The sequence below is a fragment of the Ammodytes marinus genome (assembly GCF_949987685.1).
Source record: "Ammodytes marinus genome assembly, chromosome: 19".
Taxonomy (NCBI): domain Eukaryota; kingdom Metazoa; phylum Chordata; class Actinopteri; order Uranoscopiformes; family Ammodytidae; genus Ammodytes; species Ammodytes marinus.
Genome location: NC_137223.1, coordinates 15,217,467 through 15,245,051, shown reverse-complemented (window position 1 = coordinate 15,245,051; position 27,585 = coordinate 15,217,467). Strand labels below are relative to the sequence as shown.

The 27,585-nt window shown below is 41.7% G+C and overlaps 2 protein-coding genes across 4 annotated transcripts; both read left to right on the top strand.

Annotated features, from left to right (window-relative positions):
* Positions 1 to 208: 208 nt before the first annotated feature.
* LOC307265967 (R-spondin-3-like) lies at positions 209 to 21,155 on the top strand (the record flags this gene model as incomplete). Its single annotated transcript, XM_080047829.1, has 5 exons — positions 209 to 297; positions 681 to 868; positions 20,549 to 20,689; positions 20,787 to 20,930; positions 21,043 to 21,155. 5 exons carry the CDS (start codon positions 209 to 211, stop codon positions 21,069 to 21,071), a joined length of 591 nt encoding a protein of 196 aa, XP_079903955.1. The 3' UTR covers positions 21,072 to 21,155.
* Positions 21,156 to 22,504: 1,349 nt separating this feature from the next.
* On the top strand, positions 22,505 to 25,714 carry LOC307265960 (E3 ubiquitin-protein ligase rnf146-like). 3 transcript variants are annotated; one of them, XM_080047818.1, is made up of 3 exons: positions 22,505 to 22,653; positions 22,737 to 22,764; positions 23,288 to 25,714. In XM_080047818.1, exon 3 carries the CDS (start codon positions 23,289 to 23,291, stop codon positions 24,348 to 24,350), a length of 1,062 nt encoding a protein of 353 aa, XP_079903944.1. In that variant the 5' UTR covers positions 22,505 to 22,653; positions 22,737 to 22,764; position 23,288; the 3' UTR covers positions 24,351 to 25,714. The 3 variants fall into 3 exon arrangements, with proteins under 3 accessions (XP_079903944.1, XP_079903943.1, XP_079903942.1); XM_080047817.1 differs by having other exon boundaries at positions 22,734 to 22,764; XM_080047816.1 differs by lacking the exon at positions 22,737 to 22,764.
* The last annotated feature ends 1,871 nt before the right edge of the window (positions 25,715 to 27,585 follow it).

The window sequence follows — 27,585 nt, the reverse complement described above, 5'->3', positions numbered from 1 at the left end:
AAGTGATTTCATGGAATGCACATGGGATTTGTCTCCACGAAAACATTTAACCGATCTCTGCACTCGGCCGCTGTCTCGCACCAGACCCAAGTCTATGCACGGGGGCGCTTCCAATGAATTTTGTGGAAGAACTTTTCCTTTTATTTTTTTACGCGTAGCGTGGGATTTGGGATGTGATGCGAGCCGTCTTTACTGAAGGTGAGGGAAAATGCGGAGGACGTCATTGATCTGGATTCTTCACTTCTTGAATCTAACAAAAGGCCTGGACAACAGAAAGATTCCAGGATACGGGCGTAAGTATTAAAGCATGACTTCCCATCACCACTTCTAATACTATTGTTGTGGCTTCTGTGAAAATCTTCTCTCTCTGTCCCCCCCCCCCCTTTTCTTTTTTTCTCCAGTGGGAGATAGTAAAAGGAGACAGACTCTACATATGGAGATAATAAGTGTGCTTTTTCAACTTTCAGGGGAAAATGTGTTCATAGATTTCCACTGGTTTTACCCACTTGTGCATTACGGATTTAAAAGCTTGGCTCTGACATTATGAAAAAAATAATTGCCTGTAAAATGTCTCATGCGGACAGAGTACTTGAGTGTGTTATTCTATTTCATTTGCACGAGCTCAGGAAGAATGTTAAAAAAACTAGACTACTAAAACCCCATCCTCTATCCACAGGCAGCTCCTCGGCGGGCAGACTCTGTCCGGCGGGTTGTGCAACCTGCTCGACCCTGAACGGCTGTCTGTCCTGTAAACCCCGCCTCTTCTTCAACCTGGAGCTGGATGGGATGCGGCAGAGGGGCACCTGTCTGTCCTCCTGTCCCCGCGGTTACTACGGCATGCGCTCTCCGCACATCAGCACCTGCACCAGTATGTAACCATGAACAAAGGTGGAATGATGCGTTGGCCTGGTTTGAAGAGCTTTCCACTAAAGTGATGGTTTTACTGCATCATTGTGTTTAGCTGAGCCAACTCTGGCTTGAAATACCCACTGTGTGTGTGTGTGTGTGTGTGTGTGTGTGTGTGTGTGTGTGTATGTGTGTGTGTGTGTGTGTGTGTGTGTGTGTGTGTGTGTGTGTGTGTGTGTGTGTGTGTGTGTGTGTGTGTGTGTGTGTGTGTGTGTGTGTGTGTGTGTGTTCCTGTATTACTATTCTTCTTGAGACCTTGGCCAGTAAAATCACCTTCCATATTAGGACCTTTTGCCTAGTTAGGACCAAAATGGTGGTCCTGGTGAGGACAACCACTAGAACAGATAGAGAATGTCATTTTAACATGCCTAGTGGTGAAATCTCAAAAAAATGGTATGGACCTAAGAAGGAGGTATTTTTACAAATGTGTGTGTGTGTGGGTTTTGGAAGTGCTCCCCCTTTGGCACCTTTGTGTAATTGGTCCCAAGAAAGTAGGTATTTTTACAGACGTGTGTGTGTGTGGGTTTTGGAAGTGCTCCCCCTCTGGCAGCTTTGTGTAATTGCTCCTTAGAAGAAGGTATTTTTACCAATGTGTGTATGTGTGGATTTGATTTGACTTCAGACATGTATCCATATATGTAAGGGTTAATGCCCGACGAGGTGTCCAGGTATCAGGAGTTAATGGACACCGTGGAGGCGAGAACAGTTGCCTTCACGAAGTCCATTAATCCCTGATACCTGGACACCTCGAAGGGCATTAACCCGCTTATACCATAGTCACCTACTAATAAAAATAATAATTAGACCACTCAGTTATATTTTCATGCCTTTTTGTGATCAAATTAGATTTTTTTTTAACAAAAATAGATTTGTTTCGAACGAATAACAACTTGTTTCCACAGCAACGCCCGAGACCTCGTATAATAACTGGAATACCCATCACAAACCCATAAGGTTCTTATGTAATGAAAACGTAGTTCAGTACTCCAGTCAATAGGAACAACCAAGGATACGACCTGGCAACGACATAATTTGGCTTTAACGGTGCGTTCAAATTGTACTGGGAAGTCGAACCAGGGATAATACGAGCAACGGGAGACTGCGGCAGCTGTTAGCCACAGACCTACTGTTATGCTAGCAATATACAAAGTCAGAAAACATTGCGCACGCTGTACAAACAGTAAATGTAATCAACCAACATGTTTAACAACAGTTCCACCGAGCTAACAAAGCATTTACCCCAAAATAAATAACGCATTTCACGGAGAATATGACTGGCGAACATGTGTATTACGGGCTACAGCCTGAAGTTACGTGAGGCAGTGACTGACTGACAGCAGTAGCCTGTGTCCAGATAGACAGTGAAGCCGGGCTTTGGTGGCTAAACACATGTAAACTCAGTTACAAACCTTTTCTCAAATTAAACAGGGGTCTTACTCACCTTTTTAACGAGATCACCATTGACGTTTAACCAGAGGACATTAAGTTTAGCCACTTTATTGTACTACTATCGTTACTACAGCTCTTGTGTTACGAGCGCTATCCTGTGGTGCCCGGAGGCTATTGCACGGCAGGATATTGTAGGCTTTATAAATCCCTTATCAACACAGTTTAATCAGCGGCGAGCCGGCGACGCATTAAAGTGGACAGAATGTAAACAGTTCCATCTAGGTGTCCATACATCGGGGGTTAATCCACACCTATGGAATGTTCTCCAGCCAATCAGAATAGAGTATTCACACAGACTATGGTATAAATATATACAAATTCCATGTAAGACCACAAAACTATGGAATAAATTATGATGTATTATATATAATATTCCTATACATGACTACATTTTAGGCAATTAGGGGCTTTGTGCTTGTTCACTGGTTCCATTTAACAGGTTAAAGGTCTTTCTACACCAGGATAACTATCAGCTACATAGCTGTTAAATCACATCCATTCAATTTCCTTTGTATCTTTATTCTATTATATAGCTAATTTAACAACAGGGCATAGTATCCGTTGTCTGGTAATTACCAGTCAAAAAAATTACGGGACCGAAAACTCTAATTGTCTCTGGATTGTCTGGTTGAAAAAATTCCCTCTGCAGACTCCATTTTGTTTTATTCTTCTTCTGCAGCGACAGTTGTGCTGAAAATAAATATCAAACTGCGCTTAAAAATGCCGCCATAGGCCTAAAGTATTTGCATCATAGCTCTAATGATAATAATAAAGAGAAGTTTTATTTAAACGCAGTCCATGTGACGGAGGTAATTGATTAAATTTCTTTACATTTTCTCTAGTCGCGCAGTCAGTCTGGTGACACGGCACTGTGTAGGCCTATTCGGGGTTGATAAATGCAATCAGAACGCGCCATCACGGAAGCCCTTCCCCTTGACAAAGCTTATGGGCAGAATATCTCCAGTTATCATTTCAGCAGTCAAACCATGAGTTTTCTGCACGGCCGGCTCTGTCGCTCACTCTGAATTGTCAATGTGAAACGCTGCTTTGCTCGGACGTTGCTACTGCGCGTCTGCATTTTAGTTTTTTTTCAACCTAGAGCGGCCACACATCCAACCTCAGACGCACTGCTGAGGCGCGTCGTAGGCACGTCTGCAGCGACGCTCCCCTTCACCTCAGGAGGAGGAGCCTGTTTTTTCTTGGAGACGCGCGTCTCTCTCGGGTCTCTCTGCTTTAACTGATAGAGAAATACTCTGTTGACAGTCATACCAGCAGCATTCACTCTAGTTACACGTTTAACCGGTGTGTTTCTTTCGAAATAAAACAACAACGAGGAACTAGGATTACTGTCTTACTCTCAATATTAATCATATGCATCATAGAATAATATGAAACAACTCTATATTAATGGGAATAATCTATGAAACCTCTATGTAGAAAGACAGGGCTTTTAAAAGCAGCGCTGTAGCAGCAGTAGCTGCTGAGACGTTCCATGTGTGTCCGAAAAAAGCGCGAGAGACGCAGCAGTAAGGTAAGGTGACGCGCTCCAGAGGTAGACGCATGATTTGTGTGGAGGCTGTTAAGGTGATTAAACTTTAGAAGAGGAGTGATGTGTTGTATTTTCTTTGGTCAAGTCATAAGTAAATGCATTTATTTATGTTAATATAAGTGTTAAATCGCTCTTTATTCATACAGTGATCACTCACATAATGTGCACGTTTCATAAAGCCGATCACTCAGTCAGCTGCTCTGCATGTAATCCGCAAATAAACTTTTCTTCGGATCCCAAAATTAATATCCAATCACAAGAGAGATTGCTACAAACCGACAACCGTCTCACTCATTTATACTATATACACTCCATGGTCTCACTGCCGGTGCACGCCAGAGCAACAGATGGGTGAATGTTTATGCGCCTACAATGGCGGAGCAGGTAAAAATCCTTCCCAATGTCTGTTTTGATGGTTTTTATCATGTTTTATCACAATTACTTATCTGAGATGGTGCTAAATAACTCGCTGTTTGAAGACCGCAGTGCATTAATGTGGTGACGTAGGGACGAGCGAGGGGACCGCTAACTGCAGTAACTGACAGGAAGTTAGCTAAAAGAACCATTCCGCTTACAGCACCTTTAATTGACCTGTACTTATGGCACCTTTTTAGTCTTCTGACTACTCAAGGCGCTTTCACATTTACACATTCACACTTATGGCAGAGTAGAGGCTACCTGCCCATCATCTGATCTAATCATCCAAACGGTAACCATATTCACATCCATGTGCAGCACGGGGAGCCATTTGGGGTTCAGTGTCTTTTCCTGGACACCTAGACATGCGGACCAGAGTAACCGGGGATCGAAACACCGATCTTTTGAATGGATGACCACCTGCTCTACCTCTGAGCCTATAGTGCTATACTGTTACTACAACTATACTATTGCAATCTTTACCTTTATCTACCCAGGGTAGGTTCACTGAGTACTCTTTTTCAGACTCATACATTCACACCTTAGAGCTGCCACCACCGTCTTCTACTGCTGGCCACTTTGCAGCTCCACTGGAGCGGTTTGGGGTTAAATGCCTTGCTCAAGGGCACTTCAACAGTGAGTTTAAGGGAGGGGAGATAGTTACTTATTCTCTTTAACCCAGTAGAAAAGGTGAATATGACCTTCTCATTTTGGACTGTTAAAGGGACACTGTGTAACATTTTAAGTAATGTATTAGCTAAAATCAGTATCCTCATTCATAAATATGTCCTCATTGGTGTAAAATCACCTCTGCCAATAATCTGAATGATCTTCCTGAGCGGAGAATTACAAATATTAATATTACATTTTGTACATTGAGCAGGCAAGTCATATGGAGGCATCCATGTTGGCTGGAATGTCATCAGGTGCATTGTTTAGAATTTAGAACTATTCTTGTCCTTGAAGGCCACTGTAGCTTCTGTTATTATTCAAAAGGGGTGTGGTTACCCAGGGAGCGTTACATTCTAGAACTTTCTTGAGGATGTCACATTACACACTGCCCCTTTAACATTAAAATTATGATGGACATGGTCGCGGCACCAGTCACCACATACTGCCAGGTGACAAAGGGCTTGACGTAGCGTGGCACATGGGGCTGGGTCGAGCGGAGGCACCAGCCGGCACACACGCTCGACCCAGCCCCATGTGCCGTCTGTGTGTCTGTGGAGTGAGGTTGACGCCGCGTCAAAAGGATGCTTTCACCACATAGATAGAACGCACCAGTGTGCAGCTCAGCAGAAGGCTGTCATGAGTAGTGTTGTCCTGCTGGCTAGCAGCATCACTGCCATCGTCGTGGAGCCCGACTGTCTGGCTGAATGCGCCAACGAACTGGCTAAGGCGACGGGAGCAATCCTCTGCCTCTGCACCACCAGCGTGGCAGCACTTCATCCAGCATAACCTGTGGCTTACAAATGGCACGCAAAGCCGTCGACCAGTGGTGGAAGAAGTACTCTACTTTTATTCAAGTAAAACTAGTAATACCTCACTGTAGAACTACTCTGTGACACGTGGAAGTCCTGCATTCATAATGTTACTTAAAGTAACTAAGTATCATCATCAAAAGGACCGTATACTCATTATGCAGAATGGCCTATTTCAGAATATTATATTATCAGATTGTAATTATTGAAAGATAAATGTAAATATCACTTTAATGTTGCATGTTTACAAAGATGGTTCAAACTTGAATTGCTCTAGATGCTGCTGTGTAGCTTAATCTATAACAATATATGCTATTTTGTTTGTTGGTAATAGTATTTGTATTTATAATCTGAATCTGTGAAGTAACTAGTAACTGAAGGAAGGCCTACCAAATAAATGTAGTGGAGTAAAAAGTACAATATTTCCTCTGAAATGCTGTGGAGTAAAAGTATAAAGTAGATTAAAATGTAAATAATCAAGTAAAGTTAAAGTAACCTACCTCAAAATATTACTCAAGTACAGTACTTAAGTAAATGTAGCCTACTTAGTTACTTTCCACCACTGCCATAGACTGTACAGTCTATGCACATAACAGTGTGTGTTTGTGAAACACACTTCGGTCCTAACTAGACCCACTTTGATTTACCTTCCCGCTCCCCCATGATGCCAGGCATAACATAATGTTTGTGAAACACACTCGGTCCTAATAAGAACTATAACATAATGTTTGTGAAACACACTCGGTCCTAATAAGAACTATCGGCTCATATCTCCGCCCCCTCCACACAGACTGAAACGTGCTGTGTCATAAGGGAATGATTCTCACTGCAGTTTGGCAGACAAAGAGGAGCTAGCTGAGACACTACAAAGACAATGGTAAGTTTTGAGTTATTCTACTATGTTCTCAATATAATATTGCACTGTTCAGTTGACTTCAACCGTGTTCACATGTATTGCATCTGCAACTTAAAAAGAGCTAAATTGCAATGCAGTGGAATTTCACCGAGATGGCTAATCTTGGCTAGCTAATATCCACACATTAGCTAGCTAGTTAGCTAGCCAACATTAGCCAAAGCACATGTTCCAATGTCAAGTAAATGAGGTCTGAAGTGACGTTAGCCTACTACCAAACTCTGATTTACACTCAAGTGATGTTACATATTTTGTTTTAACAGAATGGGAGTATTGCCAAGGCAACTTTTAGAGGATTTTCTGGAACAAGGCTGATTTCTCCTATTATTTTGTGAATGTAGATAGATAGAGCATGGTTGATAGAGAGCCAGGGAGACTAAAACACATTATTGGTAGTGGAATATAATTTTAATTATGTATTTTTGCTTTTTAATATTATTCCTCCTGTACACACTCTGTGTCAGAGGCCATGTGGTGGGAGGAGGGGGGGGGGGGGGGGGAGCGGAGCCGTCTCTCTCTCACACATGCAGATAGAGAAAATGGGAGAGAACCAAGCAGTCCATAGTGTGGCTTTCTTTCAACAGAAATTCTGCATTATATTCGCACCAGAGAATATTTGAATGAAATTATAATTGTTTTTGTGGATTTGATATTGAGGATAATCTAAAAAGTTTAAAAAAAATATCTTTGACCAGAAAAATTGCATTTAGTAAGTCAAATATTATAACCAGCATTGCAACAGTGTAGTGTGATATGTCAGGCCACCATTGTAAATGAAACTCATCTATTGTTGATGACTTGAATTTTGACTGACTGTGTCCTTTGTGCTTACAGGAGGATGACTTGTTGACAACTGACTGCTCTGAACGCCCAGGTGAGACGTAATGACATAATATGACTGTGTAATGGGTTTGTAGGAATTATTTTGTAGTAGTGTAGACTATTACACTGAAAAATAATCTTTAAAGCTAAACTATTAAGCTTTAGATACATGAGCCAGATGTGTTCTTCTACATTTAATACTGTACAACACAGGGCTCCAGACTGCGAAATGCCAAATGCTCACATTTTGCGACCATTTTTTGAGACAGTGCAAGTACTTTTTTACAACTAGTAGGGCTGGGCGATTAATTGAATTTTGATTACAATGTTGGCTTCCCTCGATCATTAAAACAAGATAATAGTAATATAACGATCACCGGCAGTGTCTTGTGTGGTAAATGCAGCGCACCTTTCAGGCTCCTCCTGTGTGCTACGCTCTGTCCCGCACCCGTCTGAATATAATGCTTTGATGCAAACAACATTACATTACGGTGGCAGCTGTGGTGCAGTTTTTTTCAGCAACTCAACCTGCATTGCAAAAAGAAAGCAATGAGTCGATCTTGTTGTAGATTCGTACCTTCTGTATAAGTCATCATACAAATCAATGAGTGGTTCACAATCGTATCCCTAGTAAATATTAATTTTACTCTAAGGCTAAGTTGTCATCTTGAACTAAATTAGCAATTTTATCTTGTGTCATTTTTGCAGCTGACTTTGACTCTCAACAGGAAGAGGTAGGACATTTCCCCTTCTTTGTTTGTGCTCTTAAAATCAACAGTTAAACCTGTTGTGTACAATGACCGGCACTTCACGGGGACAGTAACATACGGCCCTCTAACTGCAAGCCCCAGCACCTCTGCTCTCAATTCACTGGCCAGTGTTGTTGTTGTAAAGCAGCTGACCGGCGCGGCGCTAAATGGTGCACACTGATGCGCCAGCAGGCCGGCGTTGCTTGGTTCTGTGTAAATAACACAGAAGCAAGCAAAGCCGGCATATTGGCGTGTAAAAGGGGCTATTGTCTGTCTCGATAATCCACACTAGGTTAGTAGTAAGTTTGACTTGAGTTGCAGTGTACACTTTAGCATTATAAAGATTTCTTCAGAAAAAAAAAAAAAAAAGATTTCTTCAGACTTCCATCAATGTCAACTTCTCTCTCATAAATTAGAAAGAAAATACAACTTAGTTGTGAGGGAAATTTCTTTATACTTTAATGTATGGGTTGCTGGAAACAAATCCAATGACAATGACTGATATATTTGAGTTGAGTATGACTACTGAAAGAAATGTAAGCATTTTACTGGCTCAGTTAAGAGAGATTCCAGAGTAAATGTCCTATAGGATGGTGTTGGTGCCAAACTGACTGGATGACTCCTTCCTGGTTCATGTTGCTAAACTAAATTCAAATTGTGACACAACCAGTGTTTGGAATAACGTAGTTTAAAATAACGGCGTTACCTAACGCCGTTATTTAAAGTCATTCAGTTACTAACTCAGTTACTTTTTGGAACAAGTAGTGAGTAACTATGACTAATTACTTTTTTAAAGTAACGTTCCCAACACTGGACACAACACATTTGAAATGGAGTACATCTGTGATATTGATACTGAGACTGCTGCAAGCCAACACAACAAATAGGACAAATGTTGAGTTCACTTAAAAACAGATTTTCTGATGTTTATTTTTCAGGAAGTATTCCAGTATTCCAGCGATAGTGGTACTGTTTTCCTTGACCCCACTCCAAGAACCAACAGTGTAGTTGTAAGTATTTATCACTTTTTTTTCACTTCACATTCTAACATGAAAAGTGCCATGGCATCTGCCAAGTGACTGCTGATTTCACTTTAGTCAAGCACTCAATTCAAATTTTCTGTCAAACATTTAGCTTTTTCTAGTCTAAATCTTTGTTTTAATTGACATTTTTGACCTTTTTAAATGCTTGTGATTTCACAAAATCAAGGCTGTTTGAGTGTATGCCTCCTCTGAATGCTTCACCTTGTTTAATATTTGTATTATTGTGCACATGACTACAGAGAGAGATGTACGCTTTCATTTCCAGCTAGCCTCTCTCATAGACATATAAAGATATTCTTTATGTCTATGGCCTCTCTCTATCACTAACTTACATGACAATTCCAATTGTACTGATTTTGAGCATAATATGTACCAACTTCATTTGACAGTAAATATAGTATTTAATTAGTTACAGTTATAGTGAGGCTCAGACAACCCCTTGGGACTATACATTCTGCAGACAAGGCTTTAGGTGTTTGCATATTTAACATGGTCAATACGTAACAAGTAATTAACGTTATATTGCTTATAATATTTTCCAAATGCTTCAGTTTAAATTGACTGATTTCCATTTTCCACTTTAGCAGACGGACATAGAGGAAATAGAGGTTCCGCCCTTATCAAGGACAGACAGCGTATTTGTAAGTAAAGTTTAGGTTTAACATGTTGTACATACTAATTGTTAGGTTTAGTGGCAGGCAAATGTGTCATTATTTGCATTAGGGTTCTCATTTTGTCCAGAACAGCGCTCCCTCAACAGTAACCACACCGGACACAGACGTTACAGTAAAGTTCATTACTTCTAAAAAACCTCACGGAGATCAGTGGGGGCAAAACAGCTTCACCAATCAGTTTTAACAGAATATTCTCAGGTCTGGCTTCAACTCAGTCAGCACATTAGCGTGTTGTTAATGGAGCGGCTTGTAACCTAGGCTACCAACGTTATCTTCACTTCACCTGTTCAACTGACTTTGTAGTATTCTAGATAACAGCCATTTAACTGTCTTTCAGTTTAAACAGAAGCTTGAAGTAGCCAAAGACAGTTGCCTCGTTCATGGAGTCACAGCGGTGCACCACTGCAGAATGAATATAGAGGAAACACTGAAGAGAGACTGAATAGCGCAAATTTGACACGTGTTATACCTACAGCATACCACATAGTTTTAATAAGATTGTCACATCAATAACACTCCATTTCTCTCTCTCATGTCAATTTACAATTTGGTATTTCCGTGTATGGTTTGTCCTTCAAAATAGAAAACTTTGTTTAAACTTAAATATTCACTGCAGAATCAGACACGTTTTAATTTCATCAGAGCTAGAGTTGGCTACAATCCAGCATACACTGCATTTGTTCCCAAACAAACTGAGATGATGTTTCCGGACCATTGATTTTCATATGAACAAGTAAATCGATTGATTCAAGGTTAGAATAAGCTTGCTTAATTCTAACTTGTATTGCTGAACAAAATCCATTCTTTATTCCCCCACAATGATTATATGGTGGATGGTTTTTCCGTGATCCCAATTTTATCCAGCTATGATGAAGTCAAGGGGCCTCTTAAAAATGGAGTCACTAATTTAACAATTATGCAGCCATAATGCACCACCATTGGCCCCAATGTCCACCATAACATATTGTTCCTAAAGCTTTCCATTGGCCCTGAATAATCAGCCAAACAAATTAATTGGTTATCATGCACCATTACTATACTGTCAAACCTTGATCACAATACGCCCATCTTCTCTAAATACAGTGGCTTTAAAAAGTATTCATCCCCCTTGAACTTTTCCACATTTTGTCACGTTTAAACCACATACGTACATTTATTTTATTGGGATTTCATGTGATAGACCAACTCAAAGTGGTGCATAATTGTGAAGTGGAATAAAAATTATTTTTCGATTTTTTTTATAAATAAAAAACTGAAAAGTGTGGCGTGCATAAGTATTCAGCCCCCCTGAGTCAATACGTTGTAGAACCACCTCTCGCTGCAATTAGAGCTCCAAGTCTAATGGGGTATGTCTCTACCAGCTTTTTAAATCTACAGACTGAAATTTTTTCCCATTCTACTTTGCGAAATAGCCCGAGCTTCAGATTCAGCATCAGATTGGATGGAAAGCGTCTGTGAACAGCAATTTTCAAGTCTTTCCAGATATTCTCAATTGTTTTGACGTCTGGACTTTGACTGGGCCATTCTAACACATGACTATGCTTAGATCTAAACCATTCCATTGTAGATCTGGCTGTATGTTTAGGGTAGTAGTCATCCTTGAAGGTGAACCTCCGCCCCAGTCTCAAGTCTTTTGCAGACTCTTAACAGGTTTTTCTGCCCTGTATTCGGCTCCATCCATCTTCCTATCAACTCTGACCAGCTTCCCTGTCCCTGCAAAATGTGTTAGAATGGCCTAGTCAAAGTCCAGACCTAAATACGATTGAAAATATCTGGAAAGACTTGAAAATTGCTGTTCACAGACTTTCCATCCAATCTGATGCTGAATCTGAAGCTCAAGCTATTTTGCAAAGAAGAATGGGCAAAAATGTTAGTCTGTAGATGTGCAAAGCTGGTAGAGACATACCCCAATAGACTTGGAGCTGTAATTGCAGCGATAGGTGGTTCTACAATGTATTGACTTAGGGGGGCTGAATACTTATGCAAGCCAAATATTTCAGTTTTTTATTAATTAAAAAAAAAAGGAAAACCATGTTTCATTTTCATTCCACTTCACAATTATGCAGCACTTTGTGATGGTTCATTACATGAAAACCCAATTCAATAAATGTATGTGTGTGGTTGTTACGTGACAAAATGTGGAAAAGTTCAAGGGGGATGAATTCTTTTTCAAGCCACTGTATTTAGAGAAGATGTGCGTATTGTGAAAATATAGTTAAATCCCTTTTCCTACTGCTCAAAATTTCTGTAACTCTCATGTTAAATAATTGTCTTCTTGTTTCTATTGTAGCTGACCAAAGAAATGCTTGGGTTCAAGGAATATACATTGTCAAGTATAGACGGGAGTGAAGAAGAGTATGTCCCATGTTCAAGCTCAAGCGAGGAAGAGGACTCAGGTGAACCGAGAGTGAAACGAAAGAGACAAGACAAAAGGAGTGACAAGGGAGGTAAAACTTGTCAAAAAGAAGCTGAACCAGCTAAATCAGTGAAAAGAAAGCGAAAAATAAAGACTTACACAAGATGTAAAAATTCATCTGATGATTCAGAGTCAGTCAAGACGAGTGATTCTCTGGTGGTAGCCAGTACTCAAAAAGTACATGGGTCCAAGAAATACCACCAAAAGAAAAACTACTGTCTTTTCTGCCAGAAACCGCAATCCAAAATTGCACGCCACTTGGACCGTAAACATGGGGATCAAATCGAGGTCGCTAGTGCGGGGATGTATGCGAAGAATTCTAAAGAAAGAAAAGATCACCTAAATCTCCTTCGCAAGCGAGGCAATCGGGCACACAACATTGAGGCACTAACAAAAGGAGAGGGGACATTGGTACCATGTAAACAACAAAGCCATGGCAGTCCAGAGGACTATCAACATTGTTTTGCATGCTTCGGACTCTTCAAACGCAAATCTATGTGGAAGCACGCAAAACGTTGCTCACTTGCTGCAAATGTTCGCAGAACATTGCCTGGAAAAACACGAATACAGACTCTCTGTGCTGGTGCTCAGCCTGTATCAAAAGATGTGAACATTAAGGTATGGGAGCTTGTGAATGGAATGACCCAAGATGAAATTGCGCATGCAGTAAAAGGAGATGAATATATCATGAAGGTTGGAGAAAAGATGTACAACAGGCAACGCGAGACTTCTTCACTCCACGACAACGTTCGCCAAATTATGCGAGGACTAGGGAGACTCTTGATCCAAGGAAGGAAGGTGACTCCTCTCAAAAAGATGAAGGATTATATCCATCCACAACACTTTAACCATGTTATTCGAGCTGTCAAAGAAGTAGCTGGTTTTGATGAAAAAAGGAACAAGTTTGAGAAACCCACCTTAGCCACAAAGCTAGGACAAAGCATTCAGAGAGTTGCAGATATCATCGAGGCTGAAGCTCTTTCTTCCCAGAACAATGAAAAGAAGCTGCGTGTCCAAGAGTTCAGACGCATGTACAGTCTTACCTGGAATGAGATGATCTCTTCTGCTGCATACCGAACACTTGAGGAGAAGAAATGGAACAAGCCCAAACTCATTCCATTAGCAGATGATGTGAAAAAAATGCACATGTATATGACTGACAAGCAGAAAAAATATCATGGGCAGCTGTTGGATGAGAGAACCTCCAAGAATTGGAGCAACCTAGCCAAAGTAATTCTGGCACAGATTATCCTTTTCAATCGAAGGAGAGAAGGGGAAGTCTCAAGGATGTATTTGGAAGCATTTGTCTCCAGGGACAAATCCCCGCTTAACGAAGATGTTGCAGAAGCACTATCAGAACTGGAGAAAATGCTCTGCCAGCATTTTGAACGTGTCGAAATCCGAGGGAAGCGTGGCAGGAAGGTGCCCATCATCCTTACTCCAACAATGGTGCAATCTCTGGAGCTACTTGTAGAGGCGAGGAGCTTGTGTGGAGTGGGTGAAAACCCCTACTTATTTGCCAGGCCAGGGTTTGACACAAGATTAAGGGGGTCTGACTGCATCCGTGAGTTGGCTAAAAACTGTGGGGCCCAAAAACCTGAAGCTCTCTCCTCCACAAAACTGAGAAGACAAGTGGCCACTCTCTCCAGAGTACTGAATCTAAATGACACTGAACAAGACCTTTTGGCAGACTTTCTAGGACACGACATAAGGGTGCACAGGAAGTTCTACCGCCTCCCCGAAGGGACTTTGCAGTTGGCAAAGATCAGCAAGGTACTGATGGCCTGCGAACAGGGCAGACTAGCTGAATTTAAAGGGAAAAGTCTGGACCAAATCTCTATCAACCCCACAGGTATTAAATGATAAATTTCAATGACCAAGTTGTAATTTGTATAACTTTTAATCTGCACATATTTAATTGGATGCCATTTGCCTTTGTTTGCTGTCTTGAAGACCAATCAGAAGTAATGGAAGAAAGCTCAGGGGAGTCATCTGAAGATGAAGATCATACAGATACTCTAACAGGTATGTCTATGGATCAGCAGTTCTGGGCATCTGTACACATTACACAACATGCATAAGTCCAGTCTTGCTCTGTGTATGATATCCTTTTTGTGAATGTTTTCCAGGGGGAGCTTCAGGGTCTGGAGACAAACAGGGCACTTCGAGGCTGCAGCTGGGAGAGGAGCACAGTTCAGGAGGTAAAGCATGTGGCGTGGCTCTTACATTTTCAACCCTGATATTTTTTGTCAGAAGAGTGACATGTCTAATGTGTGTTTCCAGGAGAGGCATCAGTGACTCAAGAAAAGCAGGGCACTTCAAAGCAGCAGCTTGTACGAAAGCGAGTCTCACAAGGTAAGGATGTGGCGTGGCCCTTGCACGTCTTAGAGGCTGTTAACATTGGAAACAGTAACAGCCTATCATTTGCATGATAACATCAATCGCAGGCTTGAAAAAGTTAACTTTTGAAACCAGCTTCCAGACTGGAATCTATTGAAAACGCAACTGCAGCGGCCCCCTGTGAATTAGTGAAACGGTCTCTGTTGTAACGCTGACGTCACAGCTCCACTCCACATATGCTTAGTCTGTTACATTTGCTGTCAATATTCCCTATGTTGTCATCTAACTTTATAACTTGCGACTTATAAAGCTAGATGACAACATGCACGGTGTCTCCGCTGAACCATCACTGTGATCAGCGGAGAGTGTTGTGCAGGGCTCGAATATAACACTCGCCAATTCAGTCTAAGCAATTAGTAAGTTATTGAGACCACCCGCCACTTTGGCTGGGGAAAGATTTGTGTTCTGCCAGTTTTTCTAGCAAAATAATTTTGTGTCACCACAGGTCATGTCAGTGACATAGCTTTCTACATTAAAAAACTCTATCTATAGATCAGCGCGCAGCGGTTAAATTACTAACAAACATATAATTAAGGCTGCAGCTTCACATTAAAAGCATTTCACTGGCTTCATATGAGTATTTAACTGGACAAATGTGAGTTGACTTTTATTTTGAAGTAGGCCTAACAGGAAAGTAGCCGCTGACACAGCCCCTTCACAGCTTTGCAGCGCTCAAGTCACTAGCAGCATGTTTTCTGTTTTCACAAGTTCTACGCGGTGAAAAAAGGATCGAAAACTTGTCATTTGCAATACTTATAACCCTAAGCTCACACCAAAACCTTAATGACCATTAGTGGCATTAATTTTCGGTTAAAGTAAACAGATTGTGTCACCTCTGACTACTGGCTTGGCATGCGTAGGCTACCACAGCGACCATGTGCATGATGAAAGTTTTCAAAACAATTGCGTCTGAACGTGGAAACTTTTTAAAACGTAAAGGAAAAACCTTTCCGTTTTCACTGTCTAAACATGGTCCTATTTGTCCACATATACTGTATGCTAATTGCTCTAAACTAGCTGTGATTGGTCAGAGCATCTAGTATCTAGTGCTGGGCATCTGTACACATTACACAACAAGCAGAAGTCCAGTCTTGCTCTGTGTATGATATCCTTTTTGTGAATGTTTTCCAGGGGGAGCTTCAGGGTCTGGAGACAAACAGGGCACTTCGAGGCTGCAGCTGGGAGAGGAGCACAGTTCAGGAGGTAAAGCATGTGGCGTGGCGTGGCTCTTACATTTCCAACCCTGATATTTTTTGTCAGAAGAGTGACATGTCTAATTTGTGTTTCCAGGAGAGGCATCAGTGACTCAAGAAAAGCAGGGCACTTCAAAGCAGCAGCTTGTACGAAAGCGAGTCTCACAAGGTAAGGATGTGGCGTGGCCCTTGCACGTCTTAGAGGCTGTTAACATTGGAAACAGTAACAGCCTATCATTTTCATGATAACATCAATCGCAGGCTTGAAAAAGTTAACTTTTGAAACCAGCTTCCAGGCTGGAATCTATTGAAAACGCAACTGCAGCGGCCCCCTGTGAATTAGTGAAACGGTCTCTGTTGTAACGCTGACGTCACAGCTCCACTCCACATATGCTTAGTCTGTTACATTTGCTGTCAATATTCCCTATGTTGTCATCTAACTTTATAACTTGCGACTTATAAAGTTAGATGACAACATGCACGGTGTCTCCGCTGAACCATCACTGTGATCAGCGGAGAGTGTTGTGCAGGGCTCGAATATAACACTCGCCAATTCAGTCTAAGCAATTAGTAAGTTATTGAGACCACCCGCCACTTTGGCTGGGGAAAGATTTGTGTTCTGCCAGTTTTTCTAGCGAAATAATTTTGTGTCACCACAGGTCATGTCAGTGACATAGCTTTCTACATTAAAAAACTCTATCTATAGATCAGCGCGCAGCGGTTAAATTACTAACAAACATATAATTAAGGCTGCAGCTTCACATTAAAAGCATTTCACTGGCTTCATATGAGTATTTAACTGGACAAATGTGAGTTGACTTTTATTTTGAAGTAGGCCTAACAGGAAAGTAGCCGCTGACACAGCCCCTTCACAGCTTTGCAGCGCTCAAGTCACTAGCAGCATGTTTTCTGTTTTCACAGGTTCTACGCGGTGAAAAAAGGATCGAAAACTTGTCATTTGCAATACTTATAACCCTAAGCTCACACCAAAACCTTAATGACCATTAGTGGCATTAATTTTCGGTTAAAGTAAACAGATTGTGTCACCTCTGACTACTGGCTTGGCATGCGTAGGCTACCACAGCGACCATGTGCATGATGAAAGTTTTCAAAACAATTGCGTCTGAACGTGGAAACTTTTTAAAACGTAAAGGAAAAACCTTTCCGTTTTCACTGTCTAAACATGGTCCTATTTGTCCACATATACTGTATGCTAATTGCTCTAAACTAGCTGTGATTGGTCAGAGCATCTAGTATCTAGTGCTGGGCATCTGTACACATTACACAACATGCATAAGTCCAGTCTTGCTCTGTGTATGATATCCTTTTTGTGAATGTTTTCCAGGGGGAGCTTCAGGGTCTGGAGACAAACAGGGCACTTCGAGGCTGCAGCTGGGAGAGGAGCACAGTTCAGGAGGTAAAGCATGTGGCGTGGCTCTTACATTTCCAACCCTGATATTTTTTGTCAGAAGAGTGACATGTCTAATTTGTGTTTCCAGGAGAGGCATCAGTGACTCAAGAAAAGCAGGGCACTTCAAAGCAGCAGCTTGTACGAAAGCGAGTCTCACAAGGTAAGGATGTGGCGTGGCCCTTACATTTCCCACCCTGATATTTACATTTGTGTAAAGGTTTATCAAGGCCCAAGTTTTCTATTTATCATGTGTACAATTACAGGGAAGCAGATCTCCCTTCAACAACGCTAATACAATATGTATAAGAACTAAAGGAAGATTGCACAAGTAACAACAAAATGATAATCTAAATTTAAAATAGTGCAAGTTAAGATAAGGCATAAAATATAACAATTATGTTGATATTAAGTGTTTTTATTAGATAGATTGATAGATATCAAAATTCAATAGACTAAGACCAGGATTAAAAGAAAAAAAATCAATCTGTAATTTAGCTAATCTTCTGCACTAAAAGAGGAGTTTTGCCAATACAAATTGTAGAAGGGTAATATGACTTCTTTAATATCTGACGATTTTCACCATTTATCAAATGTATTATGGATTAAGTGTTCTTACAATCTTTTTTTCAAAGATGCGAAAAAGGCCAAAAGAAAGTGGTCAATGGAGGAAGTAAATGCAGTTGAAAACTCTCTGATGGATTTCATCCGAATGGGGAAGACGCCTGGAAAAGAAGTTTGTGAGAGGTGCATTGCTGCTTCCCCTGAAGCCCTAGCTGAGAGGGACTGGAGAGCGGTAAAGTTCTATGTGCACAACAGAATCATTTCAGATCAGCGGCTCTAGGTATGGAGGTATGGAGGGATGGATGGAGGGAGGGAGGGAGGAAGGGGGAGTTAGCTCATACAGCAGTAAAGTTTTAGTTTTGTTTTAAAATGCCTTTTTCCTTTCATGTAGGCACATGTACAGGTTTAATATCCGTACTGCATAGATACAGTTAATTTTATTTTATTTTATTAAATTATGTATTTCATTTCATTTATCCAGTGTTCTATTTTTCAATGGTATGTTCATGCAGTGGCCAAACCTGTCTCTTACACAATCAATTTATGGCTGTGACAAATACAAACTCATATGGGAGAGAGAGAGACAGAGAGAGAGAGAGAGAGGGGAAGAGAGAGAGGGGGGCAGAGAGACAGAGAGAGGGGAAGAGAGAGAGAGAGAGAGAGAGGGGGCAGAGAGACAGAGAGAGGGGAAGAGAGAGAGAGAGAGAGAGGGGGCAGAGAGACAGAGAGAGGGGAAGAGAGAGAGAGAGGGGAAGAGAGAGAGGGGGGCAGAGAGACAGAGAGAGGGGAAGAGAGAGAGAGAGAGAGAGAGAGGGGGGAAGAGAGAGAGGGGGCAGAGAGACAGAGAGAGGGGAAGAGAGAGAGGGGAGGGAGAGAGAGAGCGGGAGAGGGGGGAGTTATCTCATACAGCAGTAAAGTTTTAGCTTTGTTTTAAAAAGCTGTTTTCTTTTCATTTAGACACATATACAGGTTTAATATCAGCATTGCATAGATACAGTTTATTATTATTATTATTATTTTTATTTTTTTACAAATTATGTATTTTATTTAACAATTCATCGAGTTTTTTCCCAATGATATGTTCATGCAGTGGCCAAACTTGTTTCTTACACAATCAATTTCTTGCTGTGACAAATACAAACTATAACATATGAGAGAGAGAGAGAGAGAGAGAGAGAGAGAGAGAGAGAGAGAGAGAGAGGGGGGGGGAGAGAGAGAGAGAAGGAGGTAGGGGAGAGAGAGAGAAAGGGGGGGAGAGAGAGAGAAGGAGGTAGTGGAGAGAGAGAGAAAGGGGGGAGAGAGAAGGAGAGAGAGAGAGAGAGAGAGGGAGGTAGGTAGGGGAGAGAGAGAGAGAGAGAGAGAAGGAGAGAGGGGGAGAGGGAGAGAGAGAAAGGGGGGGAGAGAAGGCGGTAGGGGAGAGAGAGAGAGATAAAGGGGGGAGAGAGAAGGAGAGGGGGAGAGAGAGACTGGGGGAGAGAGAGAGAGGGGGGAGAGAGGGGGAGGGGGGAGCTCATACAGCAGTACATTTAGGTAAATTTACAGTTGTGATATATGTATTGCATAGATGCAGTTGTTTACAGATTGTGTATTTTATTGATTTTTTTACCACACAGTTTGTTTAAAGGCTTTTAGACCTAAAAGGCCACAGTTGGGTTGTCTGACATTAAAAGGAAAATGTTTCTCCTGAAGTATGTTTGACTTAATTTTTTCTTTTTAAGATTGGTGGCACTATATAGTGTGTTTGCCATTTTGTAGTGGTGTTCGAATTCTCAGTGGTTAATTTCATTCACTATATAGTGCACTTTAAAATACCCACAATGCACAGCTATTGTGTGTGTACAATGCTGGAGATGATGTGGTTCTGAGTATGGTTGGCTGGAAAGGTGCAGGGATATAAGCAGGTGTGCTGATGCCCACAACAGAGGCACAGAGGCCGGAGCACAGGAGATGCATGGAAGGGAGAAATATAAGGTAAAATACTGGGCCGCAGCCATGACCAACACCATTTACTCAGAAATAGACTAAATCATAGTTGTTTCAACTCATTAAAAGTGAATCAGTATGGTTACCGGCTTTTAAACCCATTAATGCCTGATGCTGCGCGACAGACATCAATGGGTTAAAGACGGACCTAACAAGTATAGTAAAAATATGTGGAAATTAGAAAAAAATTAAATAATACTAATCTTAAATCTGAAGTTATATAAAAAAACTAGATTTTTTTTCAAGTTCAGAGGTGCAATTTAGAAGTTTCTACTATGTCTAGAAAGGGTGGTCCTAAGATGGTAGGCATTTTTGGGGTGGCCCTAAGAAGGTAACAAATACAAGACTGTGTGTGTGTGTGTGTGTGTGTGTGTGTGTGTGTGTGTGTGTGTGTGTGTGTGTGTGTGTGTGTGTGTGTGTGTGTGTGTGTGTGTGTGTGTGTGTGTGTGTGTGTGTGTGTGTGTGTGTGTGTGTGTGTGTGTGTGTGTGTGTGTGTGTGTGCTACAAACTGACACAAATTCAGTGTTGGTCAGACAGTTTTGCTATTACTCCGACCTAAGCCAATTTCCATTTGCCTGCAGGGTGCAAAGAAGACTGCGCCTCTTGTTTCAGCGAGAATTTCTGCACACATTGTCACCCGGGTCACTTCCTTTTTTGGGGCAAATGTGAAAAGCGCTGTCCCAATGGGCTGACGCCAAACGCGGCCCTGCGAGAATGCACAGGTGAGACGCTAGCTGCTCGTGAAAGGCTGTGTGTGCAACTAGTTCTCTGACACATCAAAATGACACAAATTAAAATGTGTTTATTCCTCTGTCTCAGAGTGCTCCGCAGGCTGTGAGCTGTGTGTGAGGGGAGTGTGTGTGAGGTGCAGAGCGGACCTGTACTTTCACCATGGCCGGTGCCAGCTCACCTGTCCAGGGGGATTTGAGCCCGACCTGCAGCTCATGCAATGCGTCCCCAAAGGTGAGAAAAAAAAGAATCCCCTCGTCACTGTATTTTTTAGCTCACGGATCAGATGTAAAATACAACAGTGCATCTCATCAACAACACAAGTTTCTGCATTTGTATTTCCCAGTATCTTTCTCACCATCATCCTCCTCGTAGTGCACTGTGAGGTCGGGGACTGGACGGATTGGGGTCCGTGTCTCCCCAGAAGGATAACGCGGGTCTACAGGAGGGGAGCAGAGAAGCGTACCCGGCTGGTCCTGCGGTCACCGAGTGTCTTCGCTGACCCCTGCCCGCAAGTGTCAGAGAACAGGAAGTGTGTCATCAAAAAGCGACCAAAGAGTCCAAGTGGGTTGTAATCATGGACATTGTAATCAATCCCCAACCACAGCGAGTTCTGCCAGCATCCAATGCGGAAGTGATACAAATTGAAGTGAACCTGAGTGGCCGCTAAGTTTAAAAAATATGCCGTTTTCACAGTGAAGGGGGTGAATTATTTTCTAGCAGGCTACTTTTTATTCTATTGGAGGTTAATATGTATGCATAATTACTTGAGTGACAGCTAGCCGCCCGTTGGCCCTCACTTCGCCTCAGACGTCAGCTAGATGGGCGTATCTCCCTCCCCCTAACGTTACATCAATGCCCTTTTTCAGTAAGAGGAAATGAGGCAGGGTAAAATTCTGACAAGATGGCGACGCACATAGGCCACGACGGTTGGATGCAGTTGGAATAACTGAGGTCAGCCCGTATGCTACATCCATTTTATATACTATCTATGGTTGCAATACATCAAAGGCGAGCCTCCTTATAAACTGATTCTTTAGATACTATTTTTGCAGAGCTATTGAACTTGTTATTGCACATCCTATATTTGAAATTGTAAAAAGAAAAATATGTTTTGGATTTTTCTATGCAATCCAACAGAAATGAATTAAAATGGATATATGATGATGATGATGATGATGATTCATGATCTTCTTGTGTATCTATAAATCCAACATATTTCCTGCGTCGCTTGTCATCCTCTTGACTTTGGCTGAAATCGAGAAATCTTATATGAATAGCTGTCAGTCAGTGCCAAGTTGAGGCCAGTTATAATATGACTGAATGTTTTAACATACTGATAACCTAACTTGATTGTAAACTTCATAAAGATTTTTTTTGTCATTATCCCTTTACATAGCCTAATCCTATTAATTTTAGAGTTGATTATATAAGCCGGCCGAATATAAACATGGCTAGCACAACCATATATGAAATAATTGATATGCACCATAGTCCTGAGATAGACGACGATAGATCATTTTTTAAGTGAAATTGTTTTGTTTTAGAAGATCATAATCAAAAATAAAAGATGAATACCTTTACCCCAGGTAGATTTGTTCTCACTCCAGTCTGTTGCTAATGGGGATCCTAAGTAAATCAAATCAAACTTTGACAAAAATGTCAACAGAGAAAAATGGGAGGTCTTCACTGTAGCTGTACAGCAGTCATAACGGTCTCCATTACATGGTAGATCTATAGAACATGTGGATCGGCGCTGATCACTGTGTAAGGCCAATCCAGGCGCACTCTAATGCGGTTGGGCTTGGCCGGAACAGCTCCAAGTACAACGCAGTCTCTACTTGACTAACAACATTTAATAACCAAATGCCAATGCAGCTGTATTATAGTTATATAGTAATATCCCTCCATGCACTTCTGCTGATTTCGCTTGAAGAGACAGTCGCCCTATGTCCAGGTGAGTGTTTATTTAATTCGAATTGTTTAAATAGCCGGGTAGCTCACTGACGGCTAACATGCTAACTACATATTCCACAGCAGCTGTCAAGTTAACGTGAACGGACGCTAGGTGAGTAGCCTATTAGCTTGAATTTACCTTTACAGTGCTTTTGTTATTGTGTCACGAGTCACGTTATACTGAGTAGGCGAGTCTTTAACCATACTAGGAGTATACGAATTGTAAATGTTAATTAATGCAGCTAGCCAATGAGCTAACGTTAGCTTAGCAGTAGTTGGGCGATTAGCTCTGTCAGAAAGAAAATTACAGGCCTTTGATAGGATTTGTTGTAGTGAAGTATAGGGTAATTTCAGGGTGAGGGCCTATCTCTTTTGTCACCAGAGGGGCTCCGTAAATGTCGCATTATTTAGAAACTTTATTTTACTGAGTCATATGTACAGGCACTTTAATGCTGTGTGGGAGGGGGCGTTCCCAAAACTGTCAACAGAGCAGCTGCATGTCAAGTGGGAATACACCATTACAATGCCTATTTTAATTGAAATTTGAGTATAGGCCTACATTCAAGCCATTTTATACAGCGCACAGGTCTAGGCCAAGCAGAGCTGTTGTGATTGTGCTGTGTTTCTCTCTGCAGTATGGCCGGCTGTGGAGAAGGGGACTGTTCGGTGAATGCACTCGCTCCCTCCAAGCGAATAGAGGAAGTAGCAGACATTTGTTCCACTGCGACCCTGGAGTGTGCCATCTGCCTTCAGAGCTGCATCCACCCCGTACGCCTGCCGTGCTGCCACGTCTTCTGTTTCCTCTGCGTGAAAGGCGCGTCCTGGCACAGCAAGCGCTGTGCTCTCTGCCGACAGGAAATCCCAGAGGACTTCCTGGAGCGTCCCGTTCTCCTCTCGCCTGAAGAGCTGAAAGCGGCAGCTGCTGGGATGAGCCAAAGTGTAGGGGCAGGGGGCGGATCCTGTGAAGACTTCGCATGGTACTATGAGGGGCGCAACGGCTGGTGGCAGTACGATGAAAGGACCAGCCGTGAGCTGGAGGAGGCCTTCTCCAAGGGCAGGAAGAGCACGGAGATGCTGATTGCAGGCTTTCTTTACGTGGCCGATCTCGAGGGCATGGTGCAATATCGCAGGAATGAGCACGGCCGCAGGCGCAAGATAAAGCGGGACGTTGTCGATATCCCCAAGAAAGGAGTCGCGGGGTTGAGGCTAGACCCTGAACCTGCCCCGAGTCCTGCTTTACCTATTGTCCCCCCAGCTGCAACAGAACGCATCAGCTCAGCCGATGGAGCGGACATTGCAGGCCAATCACAGTCTTCATCCTTTGGGGTTATGGCGTCCATTCCCCCTGTTAGACCTCCAACACTCCTGGGGCGCCATCTTTTCAGCCCCCTCTCTCCCCCACCCGCAACACTGGAAGAGTCCTTCTCCCAGCTCCTAGTGAGCCAGCCAGAGGGCGAAGAGGTGGAAGGAGACGACGAAATACAGATGTACGAGTACGCTTCCGGCAGCAGTGAGAGTGAGGAGGAGCGGCAGTGCGAAAAAGACAGAGCAGAGTCCATGCCACGGAGCAGACATCGGCATAGACCGCTAAGAGAGAGCCAGCCGACCAGGATGCCTCCAGGGGGCGCACCGTCCAGCTCTGCACATAGTCTCCGCTCACGAAGTCCTGATGGGCAGTGCACTGTGACAGAAGTGTGACCACGGCCGGACAGTGATATATGTTCCTAAACTTTTATCAGTTCAGCAAAAAAAGTATGAAACCCTTAGGCATCTCTTCAAGGTCCTACGAAATGAAAGGAGACTTTTATTGTTTTTTTTTCTGGTTTCACTAGGTGTTTACCCCTATTGATCATTTGCCACATAAGATCCCAAAAGCATTTGACCTATTATTGTTTCTGAATATTATTGGGTTACTCAAAGATCCCTACCAATTGAATGTAATCTTAGTTTTGTGGAGGATCCCATCTACCCTTTCTTCCAAATGAAGTGTACAGAGGTAGCTAGCAGTATAAGAAATGACATCATGGGTCACAGCTGTGTCCCTGATGTTAGTTGGCGTAAAAACCTTTTTGACAGCTTTCTCCACTGCTAACATGTAACTATTAATAACCCCCTGGGATAAACTAATGTCTCACGCCTTTGTTGTCCTCCACCTGCTATTGTGCTTCATGCGGCAATGTCTGAAACCATCCAAAAAGTTACAGCATTAAAGCCTTTACAAGGAACCTTTAACACACAAATGAAAGCCACCAAAAGCTAGTTTCAGCCAGAAATGTAGTGTATGGCATGGTAGTTATGCAACGCTCTCAGCATCAGGTTGTAATGCTTCTTGTTTTTAGGCCAAAAAAACAGGGACGAACCACGGCAACTTCTTGGCAATCCCTTGCTGCTTTTACATGAGTTTGTGAAATGGCAATACATCCCCCTTTGAAATGTAACTATGCCCTCTTTGGCCCCTAATCTTTTTGACCTCATGCTGATATTCTTGTGATTTTTCTTTTTCTTTGGAGTGATAGTGAAAAAATCAAGCTGAAATGTAGCATATTATGTACCAATCATAGAGGGTTAAATAGAGGGTTAAAACTGCTCTATTTGCCTGCTTTGCTGTTTAAGTTTTTTGTGGGCAAGAAGTCTCAGTCTGGACATAACTAAACTAAAAAAAAAGAGTGTGCTTGTGAGTGTTTTTGAGGTGTTTAGAGAGAGACTATTTGCCTCGATTTTAAAGTGTGAAAGTGTGTTTGTGTTGTTGTGAGCGGTGTTGGCTGAAGCAAAGCTACTGGCAGAACCACTGGAAAGTATTAGGCTATATATATATGTAGAGAGACACATTTGGATTTCTATTTCTTTTCATAGTATTCTCGATAGGGCTACTATCACTGCACTGGCTTTGACATGTACTTGGACGAGTTTGAGCAGCCATCACACGCTTTGTTTTTCGCCCCTTTGTTGCCCCAGCTGCTATTATTTTCACTGTTAGTGTCTTACTATTTGAATTAACAAAAACAAACTTCTGTCTGTTTGATGTTGTCCCTGTGGTGTGTGTCAAATTATTAAAAGTGTTTATAAATTATAATCAAATGGTGGCTGATTGATCTTTTTTTCATAGCGGAATACAAAGTGGAAGATATCACAGAATTATGGTAAGACTGTGAAAACAGAAGATGGCACTGATCCATTGGTCTGTTTGCAACGCGTGTCCTGATTTTAGTCTGAATATGGGGTACCTAAGGAGTCCACAAGGTGGAGCTCTTGCACAGATTAAGTGGCCACCTATCATTTGAGGCCATCAAGCTGCTGTCAAGTGGTTGAAAAATTTCCAATAAGAGACTGAACTGAAGTGATGTCAAAACAGGTTTTTTTAATATAGTGTGTACACAGTTCAATCACAAAATCCTTCAGCTGCATTTCAACTGAAATATTTGCTGTACTTGTAGCCTACCCTTATGTTATTTTAATGGAATAATGATACATTTTCAGAAATACACTTAATCAATTTATAGGGTTAAGTATGATGCAAAGTTTGACAAAAACAAATAAACCTTTCCCCCTAAATGTCAAACTGTTTATTTTATACCTGATAGTTAGTTTCCTCTTTTTTTCCATTTAAGATGGTTCAAAACAAAAATGTGATCAAGGCACTGAATTGGTAGCATTTGGGTGACAGAAAAAAAAGAGATGCATGTTATTCTCAGAATTGACTGGAAATAATTCAAAGTTTGAAGTCTTAGTTTATACTGTGTGGAAATCATTCTCTCAACTAATTTATCATTCTTATGTCAACATTAGCAGTGACGTCATTTACAATCCTCTCCCTAAATACAACAGTGGTTATTTTTAGTCCACCTCATGGGCTCTGCTGGGGTGCATTTTTGCAAGACTGGCTGCCCAGCACTATGACCTCTCTCCTTCAATGCATGTGCATGTGTAAAAAAGGTCCAGTTGCATGTCTGTATTTCGGGCCTCTGTGTGTGCGTATAATATGTCTAACAACAAAAACAGCATGGTAATCTGAATTCTGGGATTAATGAAGTATGTCTTTTTATATTCTTCTTCTTTGATTTTCTGCGTTTGGATAACTTTTTAAAATTGACATCTATGGCCAATTAATAGGCCAAGCCCCCTCCATAAACATCAAGTCCATTTCTAAATAATACAATTCCTGCCATGCCATGTCAATACAGCTGTGACTATCAATTTAATTAAAATGTTATGATATATTTCCCAATTATTAAGAATTCAAACTTGTTCGTTTTATGCATACATTTAATTTTCTTTTTGCATCACTGAAGTAAAAACAAATTAGAATTCGCAGCCACTGAAATTACATAAACTTATCTTTAAGCTTAAATGTCTTGGTGCCACTGCTTACAAATAATAAACTGCTTTGGTGATTTGAGCCTAATGCCATCAGCATGCCACCATTCTGATGTTTGTCAAGTATAATGTTTACTATGTTCACCATCTCAGTTTAGAGTGTTTGCATGCTAACATTTGCCAATTAGTACATAACAAATTTAATTGAGGCCAATGGATTATTAGTTGTGCAGGTATTTCAAGTGACTCAATTAAATGACCTAGATGAAAACAAATAAAGAACATAATATGATCAACTATAAACTCGGAAACACAAGGTGCAGCCGATGGGAATGTCTTTAATTTAGCAGGAATGTCTTGGACGAATTTACATTTTGACCAGACAAACGCTCAAAAACCGCACCCCACAGTTTGGTCTAGATTGGACCAAAGTATTTGACTGACTGAAAAAAACGTCCCACAAGATATTTTGCAAGCATAGCTAAAAGTCTGTTCAATCAGTTATTTTAACTGTCAACCTGGCATAACCCACCACTGTAATAGTGTTTGTAATAGCTGTGATGAGGTCACAGTTAAAGCAAGGCTTGCCCGCTGTACATCAATCATATATTATCACCTT